Source organism: Callithrix jacchus, chromosome 1 (assembly GCF_049354715.1).
Source record: "Callithrix jacchus isolate 240 chromosome 1, calJac240_pri, whole genome shotgun sequence".
NCBI lineage: Eukaryota > Metazoa > Chordata > Mammalia > Primates > Cebidae > Callithrix > Callithrix jacchus.
In genome coordinates this window covers 123,788,534-123,803,363 of record NC_133502.1, presented here as the reverse complement: position 1 = coordinate 123,803,363, position 14,830 = coordinate 123,788,534, and the positions used below count along the sequence as shown (strand labels likewise).

The window sequence follows — 14,830 nt, the reverse complement described above, 5'->3', positions numbered from 1 at the left end:
GTTGACTGGATAAACAATGAAATGAAGTCAGAAATAAAGAAGTTCTTCGAAACCAATGAGAACGAAGACACAACGTGCCAGAACCTCTGGGACACATTTAAAGCAGTCTCTAGAGGAAAGTATATAGCAATAAGTGCCCATATGAGGAGAATGGAGAGATCCAAAATTGACACCCTATCGTCAAAATTAAAAGAGCTAGAGGAGCAAGATCAAAAAAACTCAAAACCCAGCAGAAGACAAGAAATAACTAAGATCAGAGCTGAACTGAAGGAGATTGAGATACGAAAAACCCTTCAAAAAATCAATAAATCCAAGAGCTGGTTTTTTGAAAAGATCAACAAAATAGACAGACCACTAGCCAGATTGATTAAAAAGAAAAGAGAGAACAACCAAATAGATGCAATAAAAAATGATAAAGGGGAAATCACCACAGATTCCACAGAAATTCAAACCATCATCAGAGAATATTACAAACAACTCTATGCACATAAACTAGTAAACCTGGAAGAAATGGATAAATTCCTGGACTCCTGTGTCCTCCCAAGCCTAAACCAGGAGGAAGCTGAAACTATGAATAGACCAATAACAAGGTCAGAAGTCGAGGCAGCAATTAAGAGCCTACCACACAAAAAAAGCCCAGGTCCAGATGGGTTCACAGCCGAATTCTACCAGACACACAAAGAGGAGCTGGTACCATTCCTTCTAAAACTATTTCAAACAATCCAAAAAGAGGGAATACTTCCCAAATCATTTTACGAGACCAACATCATCCTGATACCAAAACCCGGCAGAGACCCAACAAGAAAAGAAAACTTCGGGCCAATATCCATGATGAACATAGATGCAAAAATCTTCAGTAAAATATTGGCAAGCCGAATGCAACAGCAAAACAAAAAACTTATTCACCATGATCAAGTAGGATTCATCCCGGAGATGCAAGGCTGGTTCAACATACGCAAGTCTATCAACGTAATTCACCACATAAACAGAACCAAAAACAAAAACCACATGATTATCTCAATTGACGCAGAGAAGGCATTTGACAAAATTCAACAGCCCTTTATACTAAAAACCCTCAATAAACTCGGTATCGATGGAACGTATCTCAAAGTAATAAAAGCTATTTATGACAAACCAACAGCCAATATCATACTGAATGGGCAAAAACTGGAAGCATTCCCTTTGAAATATGGCACTAGACAAGGATGCCCTCTTTCACCACTCCTATTCAATATAGTTCTGGAAGTTCTAGCCAGAGCAATCAGGCAAGAAAAAGAAATAAAGGGTATTCAAATAGGAAAGGTGGAAGCCAAATTGTCTCTATTTGCAGACGACATGATAGTATACCTAGAAGACCACATTGCCTCAGCCCAAAAACTCCTGAAACTGATAAGCAACTTCAGCAAAGTCTCAGGATATAAAATCAATGTGCAAAAATCACAAGCATTCATCTACACCAATAACAGACTTAAAGAAAGCCAAATCAAGAACGAACTGCCATTCTCAATTGCTACAAAAAGAATAAAATACCTTGGAATACAACTCACAAGGAACGTAAGGGACCTCTTCAAGGAGAACTACAAACCACTGCTCAACGAAATCAGAGAGGACACAAACAGATGGAGAAACATTCCATGTTCATGGTTAGGAAGAATTAATATCGTGAAAATGGCTATACTGCCCAAAGTAATTTACAGAATCAATGCTATCCCCATCAAGCTACCATTGACTTTCTTCACAGAACTGGAAAAAACCACCATGAACTTCATATGGAACCAAAAGAGAGCCCGCATAGCCAAGTCAATTCTAAGCAGAAAGAACACAGCGGGGGGCATCACACTACCGGATTTCAAACTATACTACAAGGCTACAGTAATCAAAACAGCATGGTACTGGTACCAAAACAGAGATATAGAACAATGGAACAAAACAGAGGCACTGGAGGCAACACAACATATCTACAACTATAAAATCTTTGATAAACCTGACAAAAACAAGCAAGGGGGAAAGGATTCCCTGTTTAACAAATGGTGTTGGGAAAACTGGCTAGCCATGTGCAGAAAGCAGAAACTGGACCCCTTCCTGACACCTTACACTAAAATTAACTCCAGATGAATTAAAGACTTAAACATAAGACCTGGCACCATAAAAACCCTAGAAGGAAATCTAGGCAAAACTATCCAGGACATAGGAGTAGGCAAGGACTTTATGAACAAAACACCAAAAGCATTGGCAACAAAAGCCAAAATAGACAAATGGGACCTAATGAAACTCCACAGCTTCTTCACGGCAAAAGAAACAGTCACTAGAGTGGATCGGCAACCAACAGAATGGGAAAAAATTTTTGCAGTTTACCCATCTGACAAAGGGCTGATATCCAGAATTTACAAAGAACTCAAACGGATTTACAGGAAAAAAACAAACGAGCCCATTCAAAAGTGGGCAAGGGATATGAACAGACACTTTACAAAAGAAGACATATATGAGGCCAACAATCATATGAAAAAATGCTCATCGTCACTGGTCATCAGAGAGATGCAAATCAAAACCACATTGAGATACCATCTCACGCCAGTTAGAATGGCGATCATTAAAAAATCTGGAGACGACAGATGCTGGAGAGGATGTGGAGAAAAAGGAACACTTTTACACTGTTGGTGGGAGTGTAAATTAGTTCAACCATTGTGGAAGACAGTGTGGCGATTCCTCAAGGATCTAGAAATAGAAATTCCATTTGACCCAGCAATCCCATTTCTGGGTATATATCCAAAAGACTATAAATCGTTCTACTATAAGGACACATGTACACGAATGTTCATTGCAGCACTGTTTACAATAGCAAAGACCTGGAATCAACCAAAATGCCCATTGATAATAGACTGGATTGGAAAAATGTGGCACATATACACCATGGAATATTACGCAGCAATCAGAAATGATGAGTTTGTGTCGTTTGTAGGGACATGGATGAATCTGGAGAACGTCATCCTCAGCAAACTGACACAAGAACAGAAAATGAAACACCGCATATTCTCACTCATAGGTGGGTGATGAAAAATGAGAACACACGGACACAGAAAGGGGAGTACTAAACACTGGGGTCTATTGGGGGGAAAAGGGGAGGGCCAGTGGGAGGGGGAGGTGGGGAGGGATAGCCTGGGGAGAAATGCCAAATGTGGGTGAAGGGGAGAAGGAAAGAAAAGCACACTGCCATGTGTGTTCCTACGCAACTGTCTGACATGCTCTGCTCATGCACCCCAAAACCTAAAATCCAATAAAAAATTAAAAAAAAAAAAAAACAGTCTTCTCAAAACATGCTGGCTGAAGTTGCTCAATGAGCAACATTAACACTCATCCCAGATCCCAATACCTTTCGCTGCATTCTCCTTCCCTTCTTTATTTTCTGTGGAAGAGAGAGTAGGCAGTGTTATTACTAATATTATTTATTGTAGTATCCACTTCAGCCTCCAGTATCTTTCCACATAGTGTGATATCAGTTCTACATAATTACAAATTTAAATGCAACTTTGTACCTAGCAACATTAATTGCTGCTCTACACAATTACATTGCTTCTCAAAGGATTAAGTCCATAGGCTAGTTAATATACAGTGCTTTCAATTCTATTTTATCATTTGAATTATAAATCATTCTGAATATAACTTTTTTTTGAGACAAAGTTTCACTCTGTTGCCAGGCTGGAGTGCAGTGGCACTACCTTAGCTCACTGCAATCTCTGACTCCCAGATTCAAATGATTCTCCTGCCTCAGCCTCCCAAGTAGCTGGGATTACAGGCATGCACCAGATGGGGTTTCACCATGTTGGCCAGGATGGTCTCAATCTCCTGACCTCATGATCTGTCCACCGTGGCCTTGCAAAGTGCTGGGATTACAGGCATGAGCCACTGAGCCCAGCCTGAATATAACTTTTATATGTACTGGGAAACTCAAAAATTTGCCTGATTTGCTTTATTGTAATATTTGCTGTATTACAGTGGTCTGGAACTGAAGCTGTGATATCTCCATGGTAAGCCTTGTAAATAGTAACATCTAAAAATATTATTTTTGTGAAAATATCAAAAATGAATCTGAATAAGCTTCTAGTTCTAACTACAAGCTTATGGCAACTATGGTGTACAGAGTACTACACAATAATCCAGATTTGGGGAAACTCTACAGAATAAAAAACTCAAGCTATTACAAAAATAAACTGTGAAGAAAGAAAAAGACTAAGAGAAAGGCAGAAGAGGAAAAAAATGAACAAATATATTTAGCAGGTAGGCTATGCATGTTTGATCCTCCTGGGAACAAACCAACCTTTTTTTAAAAAGGTACAAGACAATCCGAGAAATGTAAAAACAAACTGGATATTTAATTATAATAGGAAATAATTATAGAATTCTAAGTATGATGATGATATCATTGTTTTGTTAAAAGACCCCTTATCTTTTAGAGATAGTCAGTTCTTATTAATGGATTCAGAATTTGTAAACTCGCTTCCTCAATAAAATTTATTTGTTAACATGAAACTCAGTAATTGTGGCACTACTGTAGTCATTTGCAGGCACACACAAAGTGGCAAAAAAATTTGAGTCACATGTCCAGGCACAGTGGCTCACACCTGTAATCCCAGCACTTTGAAGGGCCGAGGCGGGTGGATCACGAGCTCAAGAGATCGAGACCATTCTGGTCAATATGGTGAAACCCCGTCTCTACTAAAAATACAAAAAATTAGCTGGGCATAGTGGCACGTGCCTGTAATCCCAGCTACTCGGGAGGCTGAGGCAGGAGAATTGCCTGAACCCGAGAGGCGGAAGTTGCGGTGAGCCAAGATCGCGCCATTGCACTCCAGCCTGGGTAACAAGAGCTAAAACTCCGTCTCAAAAAAAAAAAAAACAGAAGCACAGACTCATAGAGACAAATAAACCAAAGGAAAAAATTAATCCAAAACCTAAATAGAAGTCTACAGAAGAAGAAGATGGCTGTTTTTCATGGAAGAGGCCCCAGAAAGGCTATAAGTACCCAATTAGTAAGTACAGACAGCAGAAGCCCACAGAAATCAAGACAATTAATTAAGAAACCATTTACCAAAAAAGCTGAGCCTCCCTCTCATCCATGTTCAGAACAGCTACCTGCAGCATTTGCCTATATCAAATGCCCAAAAACGCTTTCAGAACAACCATTTGCCTGGAACAACCATTTGCCTGGCAAAGATCCCTACTCTGAATGTTGGGAAAGCAACAGAATTAGAAAAAGGCCTGACTTAAAGGACCTAACTCTCATTCACTACAATGAAGTCTATCTACTACACATTTTTCAGGAAAGCCTGTGAACAGGCCTCTCCCTAGGCCTTATAAAAAGCCCATAGGCAATCCTTACATTCAAAGGAGAAACCTTCTGGTAAACAGATATATAAAAAACAAAGCAAACCCATATGAGCAATATACCTATATAAAGCAATGCAGTGAAGGTTCATCATACATTTGAAGAAAATCAATAGCATCAAAGAGAAAGGTGAGAAAAATTTTTTTAATTTAAAAAAGAGAAAGACTAAAAAGAACAAACAAGTTACCCGACAGAAAACAAAGATAATTCAAGAAACAGAAAATAACTTAAAAATTATAATCAGAAAGATTAAGAAGTTATTCTATCAAAGGAAGCTGTTTTGAGAAAGGAAAAATCACATAAGTAATTTCTTAGAAGTAAAAACTTGATTTCTAAAATTTAAAAATTCAAAAAATGAGAGAATCTTCATCCATTTGGGCTACTATAACAAAATACCTTATATTGGGTAATTCATAAACAATAGAAATGTATTGCTCACAGTTCTGGAGGCTGAAAAGTCCAAGATCAAGGCACCAGCAGATTTGGTGTCTGGTGAGGGGTCTGTTCCTTGTAGATGACACCATCTGTATCCTCACATGGCAGATGAGGGAGGCTCCTTAAACCCCTTTATAAGGGCACTAATCCCACTTATGAAGGCAGAACCCTCATGATGTAATCACTTCCAAAAGGTCTCATCTCTTAATATTATCACATTGGGTATTAGGGGCCAACATATGAAGTTTGGGGGGACATCAAAATTCAGATCATAGCATAGAACAAACAGAAGAATTCCACTTATTGAAGCAACAAAAAGTAGGAAGGCCATTCGGGACCTACAATGAAAGATAAAAAGATGGAAAACATGAGATAACAGAGAAAAAGAAAAGAAGGTTAAATCCATAAGATCCAACTTCTAACAGAGTGCTAGAACAAATAATACAATGAAGAAAAAATATGAGAACATTTTCTCAATCAAAAGAAAATCTTAAGTTTTCAGATGGAAAGGCCCACCAAAGGCTGAAAAAGATAAATTTTCAAAGGACCCACATAAACAGATGATGTTGAGATTTTACAGTAATAGTGCATCTAAAGAGAAAATCCTACACGCTTCAAGCAAGTATCTAGGAAGAAACAAGAATCACACTGATGGGCTCTTTGGTAGCATTATTATATGCTAAAATTAGATAACAGAACTATGCTTTCAAAAATCCAAGGCAAACTACATGGACATAAAATATTATATTCAGCTGAAGTGCCAACTAAGCATAGGGCAAGAGAAAGATATTTTCAGTCACATAGGAGTCAGAAAATGTACCATCCTTTCTGAGAAAAAAAAAAAAAACTTGAATAAATAATCTGACAAAAAGAAAAGGACGTTTTGGCATCCTATAAACTGTGGAATAAGTTCAGCTGTACAACAAAAAGAAAACCTATGATGACAACTGTGAGTAGGTTTAGAAATTCATTTGACCAAATCCATACTATAAGCCAAAGAGAACAAGGAAAATGTCCTCAGCCAAGTATATAAACATCTGACAAAGAACACAGACATTCTTTATAAGAAAAAGTAAAGAGGACAATGAACATAGGCATCCTTTACAAGAAAAAGTAAAGGGAAGGGCAATGAGAAATTCCAAGGGGGAAATGCTGTCCAGGAAGTCCATGGTTTAAAAATTAAACAGACCTAAATGGATCATATTTGGATAATTAATGGACTATACAGAAAGATAATCTATTTGACCTTGATATTTAGAATATTACTTTTAACAGACATAGGTTGAATACTTGGCATATCATTTGCACTTCTCAATGGATGTGAACACACTACATGGTTCTCTTGGAAATATTTACATAGTCTTAAATTACAAATGCCACTTATAGTTTCCAATTTCAAAATTAAACTCGAAATCCAAAGTATCTCACAATGGAACCTACAGACATCAAAATTACCTGGAAACATTATTTTAAACTTTATTTTAAACCTAGATCACCCCTAGAGACTCAGTATATCAGGTGAAAGTCCCAGAAATCTTCATTTAATAAATTCTCCAAGTATAACTTGTACACACTAAATTTTGAATCATAGTTATAAAGCAGTAATCTCCAAATTTCTCATTACACATCTTATCAACAAAAGACTTTTGAGCACCTATCTCTAATATACAGTATGTACATTTATTTATAAATTGTATGTTATATGAATATATATTTTATATATTATAAATATGAAAAATAGACATTGGAAAGGATAAGGAAGATGACCTAACAATAATTTAATATCTGCTTCTGTTTAACCAAGAGGAAAGTAAAAATTATGGATAGGTTTAGAAAGTTTTAAAAAATAACAAATAAAAAGAGGGGAGTATAAAAAATGAATCACAGAAATGACAACTGAAGTCCCATGGCTTCTTTAGAAGGCTTATTCTACTTAAAAAACAGAGGGAGTCTAAGAATTATCACATTTCATCTCAAAAATGATTGAGGAATTAAGAAGGGTATTTCAACAAAGACTAAATTCTGATCATTAGAGGAAAAAAATGATTGATGAATTAGACATACAAGCAACATGAGAAACTGATTATACTATTTTAAGTGTTCATAATAACTAAAGATGGTAAAATTAGACATACTCAGGCATATATTACAGATTTTAAACAAGTCAAATTCCAGACAACACTGGAATGATCCCAGGACTAGAGACTACAAAAATGAATATAGTTCAAGTAATAAAAAATGATATTCAGATTATATGATCAGCATTTTAATTTTTAAAAAAGGAAAAGGAAAAGGTATCCATATGCTTAGCTTCTAATTTAAGAGGTATAATGGAATCCGTGTAACAGGAAAGCAAGTGTTTTAATTGCTGTGCTAAGTGTCATGGGACTACCGTATACCAAATGCTTGATAGGGAGAACAAGCATCATTCCATTGTTTCTAGTGACAAAGGAGAGGCCTAATAATCTACAGTTAAATGACTGGGCATCCCCTACAGGATAATATGGAGTGCTAAGTAAAATCCCTCAACCTATTCCAGAACACTTACTCTACACTGGCAAGGTCATCCCAGGTTTTCAATTGCATACTGCAATTATCTTATGGGGAAAGTGAGTCACATCTAGTAAGTTCCCTATAGAGGCAGTCTATGGAGAAAAAGTCAAACGACAGGGACTTTGCCAATCTTTAAAGTTGAGCTATAACAGTTCAAGACAGACAGACAGACAGACACACACACACACACACACACACACACACACACAGTATTAAAAACATAGTTTTATCTCTTAGCAACACACTCTCCAAATATGTCAGAATATGAATAGGCATACCTTTATTTGGTGAACTGGCACCCTTTATAATAAATCCAACAATCTTAATTTTTGGCTCCACATTTATTTAGAAATGAAATGAATCTCTTCAGGAAATTAATGACAAGTATTAACTTTAATAATGAAGAGAAACAAACTCAACACACCAAATACTCACAAAAAAATAATTTGAGAGCTCACCTTTCTACAACCAAACTGACCACTTGTGTGAGATCTGGGTTTGTCACCTGGAGACGTTTCCACAAAGACCATACAAATTCTTTATCAGCCTTAAAGAAATAAAAGAGACTTCAGATGCATTGCCTTGTAGTGACAGCCAAGATACTATAATAAATTTTAAAACAAAAATAAATTACTTGACCCCTAGTTCTATAACTACATCAATTGATTTTTTTTTAAGTATGGGGGAAAGCTTTATTTTAAAAATTTTTTACACAGGTAATCCACATTCACTTTTACTATTTCTGTCACCGATATTTGGGGATGCAACTGTTGAAATGCTAAATACCTAGTTAAATTTGCTCTAAAAGGAAACTTCCCTCCAGCTGCGGCTCCATTTATCAGCTCCCCTTTTAGCAAAACTTCTTCAAAGAGGTGCCTGGGCCGGGCACAGTGGCTCATGCCTGTAATCTCAGTACTCTGGGAGGCCGAGGCAAGAGGATCACCTGAGGTCAGGAGTTTGAGACCAGCCTGGTCGACATGGTGAAATCCCATCTCTACTAAAAATAAAAAACATAGCCAGGCATAGTGGTGCATGCCTGTAATCTTAGCTACTCGGACGGCTGAGGCAGGAGAATCACTTCAGTCCAGGAGGTGGAGGTTGCCACTGTAAGGTTGCCAAGATCATGATGCCATTGCACTCCACCACGGGGAACAAGAGAACTCCATTTGAAGAAAACAAAAAAGACTTGTCCATTTCCTATCTCCTGTTCACTCTCTAATGGTTCCCAGTAAGATTTTTCTCCCTACCATTATGCTAAAATCATTTTTCAAGGTCCTCTATATTGCCAAATCTAAAGGACAATGGGTAGTTTCAGTCCTTATTACCTAGGTTAGTTGTTATTACCCCTGGCTGACAGGAATCCCTGTTGGGGAGCTTTTAAAAAATAGGAATGAGTTCGAGATTCTGATTAATTTATCTTAGGTTAGATCCAAGCATCAGTATGTTTTAAAAGTGCCTCAGGTGAATCAGTGCACTCTGGGTTGTGAACCACTACCCTAGGTGACCTCATATCAGACCCATGTTTTTAAATACCAACTCTACACTGAGACTCCCACATTTCTATCTAGAGCCATTTCCTCTACTCTTAGGTCCAGACTTACATCTCCAATTGCATATTCAATAATTCCACTTCAAAGCCTAATAGGTAACTTAAATTTAACTTGTCCAAAATAAAATTATTGGTTCCTTACCCTCTCACAAACCTGTCCCTCTCCCTCCTAGAAAATGATACCACCATCTATTCATTTATTCAAAGATCTAAAACAGGGGTGCCCAATCTTTTGGCTACCCTAGGTCACATTAGAAGAATTATCTTGGGCCACATGTAAGATACACTAACAATAGTTAATGAGCTAAAAAAAAATGCAAAAACAATCTCATAATGTTTTAAGAAAGTTTACTAATTTGTGTTAGGCCACATTCAAAGCCAATATGGGCAGCATGTGGCCCATGGGCCAGGGGTTAGGTTAATCTAAAACCTAGGAGTCAATCTTGGTTATTCTGTTCTCCTCACGCTTCATATCCAAATCATCAATAAACCCTACTGTCCTCATCTACATTTTAGGGAAATTCTGACCACTCTCACTACTTCTACTACTATCACCCTAATCCAAGTCAGTTTCATCTCTTGCCCAACTCTCTATCATGGTCTCATAGCCTTACAACTCAAAACTCTCCAGTGAGTTTCCATCAGATTAGGAAATTAATCCAAACTCTGTGTCAAGGCTACAAGACTCCACACGACCTGGCTCATATACACCACCCCAACTTCATCTGTCACTTTCTTCCTTAGTCACATAAACTTTCTTACTCTACTTGCACAGGGCCTGTGCACACACGGTATGACCTGTCAAATATTCATATAGATTATTCCCTTATTTTATTCAAGTCTTTGCTTAAATAACAGCTCAAGTGAATTCTTCCCTGACTACTATAATAGCCACCAAAACCCCCCAAGTCTCTAGTAATCCCTTTTCCCATTTTAATCTTTTTTTCACAACACATTTAATAATCTTGTATGTTCAGTTATTTGGTTTTACTTGTGTGGCAGATATCTCAACTTCTGTCTGTCTCTATCATTCATTCTCTCTTTTCAGTTACAGAAATAATTTTGCCCAATTAACAGACAACCTCTCTTGCCTTATGGGTTATGTGACTAAGTTCTGCCAATAAAATATAAGCGTTGTTGGAAACTTAAAGAACATCTTAAAATTAGACTTGTGTCTACCCACTATTAGAAATATTCTTCCCAGTCTGTTGTTGCTTATTTATGATGATTTTTTTGAAAAAGTAAGTTATTAACTTTACATAATCAAATTTATCCATCTTTTCCATTATGGCTTACGGATTTTATGTACTAGTTAGAAAAGCCTCCTCTATTTCAAGATTAGGAATGTATTTACCCATTTCTTTTTCTGGAATTTTTGTTTTTTTAATATTTTTAATTGACAGATTAGCATATATTTATGGCATACAACATAATTTTTTGATTAGGTATACATTTTAGAATGGTTAAATCAAGCCAAATAACATAACCATTAGGGCTGGCACATTGGGTCACATCTGTAATCCCAGCACTTTGTGAGGCCAAAATGGGAGATCATTTGAGTCCAGGAGTTTGAGACTAGCCTGAGCAACACAGTGAGATCCCCGTCGCTACAAAAAACTTAAAAATTAGCTAACTGTAGTGGAATGCGCCTGTAGTCCCAGCTACTCAGGAGGCTGAGGGTAGGAGGATTGTTGAGTCCAGGAGATCAAGGCTACAGAGAGCAATGATTGTGCCACTCCACTACAGCCTCAGTGACAGACCAAGACCCTGTCTCAAAAAACAAAGAAAAAAACATAACCATTACCTCATACACTCACCAATTCTTTGTGATACCACTTAAAATCTATCCTCTTAGTAATTTTCAAGTACACAACCTATTGTTATTAACTATACCACCATGCTGTACAGTAAGGCTGGTGATATGAAAAAAAGTAAATTCTTTTGTGAACAATAAAATGCTACAAATGGATTGTGGAACTATGTTATGTAAGAGTTTTGTGAGTGTTTTATTTAGATGCTATATTATGTTCAATTTGGATTATACCTAGAATTACTAAAACTCCTTCATATACAAAAAATAAAGTCCCCCCAAAAAAACACAGAGCTAGTTTCCAAACTGTTCCAAATATTAACACAAGAAAACTATTGTCAATCACTCATATTCTCTTTATATTTTCCCTATCTTCAGGCACTTAAAGATGTTCTTTTTAAGTAATAAAAATTAAAACCTTGGCCAGATGTGGTAGCTCATGCCCGTAAGTCTGAGATGGAGGAATGGCTTAAGTCCAGAAGTTCGAGATCAACCTGGGCAACATAGGGAGACAGAGACCCCATCTCTATAAAAAATACAAAAATCAGCGTAGCATGGTGGCACACATCTGTAGTCCCAGCTACTCTGGAGACTGAGGTGGGTGGTTCCTTTGAGCCCAGGAGGTCAACTATGCAATAACCCATGATTACACCATTGTACTCCAGTGTGGGTAACAGAGGGAGGCTGTCACAAATAAAATGAAAACAAAAAATAAAAACCTATTAAGATTACTTACTATAAATTTTTTTTTTTGAGACACAGTCTCACTCTGTCACCCAGGCTGGAGTGCAATGGAGTGATCTCAGCTTACTACAACCTTTGCTTCCCAGGTTCAAGCAACTCTCCTGCTTCAGCCTCTCAAGTAGCTGGGATTACAGGTGTATGCCACCACACCATGCTAATTTTTATATTTTAGCAGAGACAGGGTTTCACCATGTTGGCCAAGCTAGTCTTGAACTCCTGATCTCAGGTGATCCGCCTGCCTTGGCCTCCCAAAGTACTATCATAAAATTCTTTATTCTCACTATAGAACTTCCAAACAGAATTAAATAATAATTTTTAAAAATTAAAAAATAAAATGGCCGAGTGCAGTGGCTCACACCTGTAATCCCAGCACTTTGGGAGGCCAAAGCAGGCAGATCACGAGGTCAGGAGATGAAGACCATCCTGGTCAACATGGTGAAACCCCGTGGCTACTAAAATACAAAAAATTAGCCAGGTGTGGTGGCATGTGCCTATAGTCCCAGCTACTTGGGAGGCTGCAGCAGTGGAATCACTCAAACCTGGAGGTGGAGATTGCAATGAACCGAGATTGTGATCGCACCACTGCACTCCAGCCTGGTGACAGCAAAAATCTGTCTCAAAATAATAATGAAATAATAATAATGATTCCTACTCCTTTTCACAAACTATACTAAACTCAGGCTATGAAACAGCTGACTAAATACTAGGTGACTTAGGTCTAAATTTCCTTGGACGTGGATTGGTTTTCTCTTTCATCAACTGGCATGGAAATAGATACCATCTATACAACTACAGATACCTAAAATTGCCATTTTTCATTGGGTACCTAGTCTCATGAGAAATAATTTAGTGTTGGCAATATATTAGGCCCTCAATTGACCTCTGCTGGAGGAATGAACTGAACAAACACTTGAAACTGTTTCCTAAATCTAAACAATAATTTGGTCATCAGAGCTCAGGGCAAACCATGTCAAGAGTTTACTAACAAAATACAGCACCAAGTAGCCACTTAGTAAATTATTAGCATGAAAAATAATTTCACAAAAAGACTCACCAAGTAGAATACAACTACAAACAACTGGAGGAATTAATTATACAGTAAGTTCTCAAATTTGTTTTTGTGAATGAAGTTTCAACACACCTAAATTTCTAAAATAAAATATAACTGGCTGACTTTTCTGATCATATATAATTCCAACATCACCTGCTTCAAAAGTTAGTTTCATCATTAAAGTTGATGAGCTTTAATGATGAAACTAATTTATCTCATATTTCATTTAAATACCGTAAACAATTTTGTTCCTAAAACTGGCTTATAGATTTAGTAAATATTTTTACCTGATACCAAAAAATAACCTTTATAAATAGTATATAAGCATAGTATTTCTCTATGTAAACAAAACACTTTTTCTCATAAAAGTCTATAAATGGTGATAAATGTGCACATACACATGCCCTAGCATCCTTTATCACAAACAGAACGCATTCTTGAAGCATATAATCAAAATTAAAAGTGTAGTGGAGTTAGGTTCTAAATTAGTGAAACAGGGCATAAATGTCATGGATGCAAAATTACCATTTGGAACACCCTCGAAAAATTCCTTAGGAAAAAGCTACATTTGGAAGCTAACCTACTATACTCAGTAAGACAAATACAGACAGCTTTTCTTCCCTCATTGAAATTAATCACTTTTTCTTCAGATAAGCATTATTTGTAGTTCACTTGCTAATCTAGGGGCCATATTTTTTTAAGTTTAATTAGATAATACATAGAGTGGGATGAGATGCTGATATTAAGAGAAATGTTTGATTGCTTTCTATTACATGCTTATTCTGAGGCATTCCAGTTACATAGAATGGTATGGGGAATTACTCAAACTTCACCAAACACCTATCATTGAATTCCCATAAGCTGAATGTGAAAGCAAAACAAATTAAACGAAGCTACTACTTATGACCATGGACTAATTAGCAGTGTTCATTTTCCCAAACTGAATGTTTCAAGCATTGTTGGGTTCTGAAATTAATTTAGATCTGGACAGGATTTTTTAAAGGAATAGAACTGAAAAAAATCAGCAGACATAGTGTGAGTGTATGTATTCTTTCTGAAAACACATGTATTTATTTGTGTGTGTGTACTTACTAGGTTGAGATACAAAATGAATTTTACTTTGAGTTGTAATTTCAAGCAATTTTAATACTCCGTAGTCTTCGGTACTGTGAGTTCTAGTTGAATAAACTGGTGGGGTAATATATTTTAAAAGATATGAAAGGAATTATTTAATTACCTAAATGCTTTTTTACAAAACAATTGGGAGTTTAATTGCTATTTTACCCCAAGTTTCCCCAAGAGCAG

At 36.8% G+C, this 14,830-nt stretch overlaps 1 protein-coding gene across 12 annotated transcripts in view; it reads right to left on the bottom strand.

The window, feature by feature from the left end:
* The window catches only part of CNTLN (centlein), a 329,556-nt gene that overhangs the window by 312,397 nt on the left and 2,329 nt on the right, over positions 1–14,830 (bottom strand). For all 12 annotated transcript variants that reach the window (XR_013534372.1, XR_008481669.2, XM_054256412.2 and 9 more), the window contains exon 2: positions 8,830–8,918. Coding sequence is in view for 10 of the 12 variants with exons in the window: in XM_054256412.2 (XP_054112387.2) it covers positions 8,830–8,918 (89 nt within the window). In the remaining 2 variants the exon portion in view is untranslated. The remainder of the gene's footprint in view (positions 1–8,829; positions 8,919–14,830) is intronic.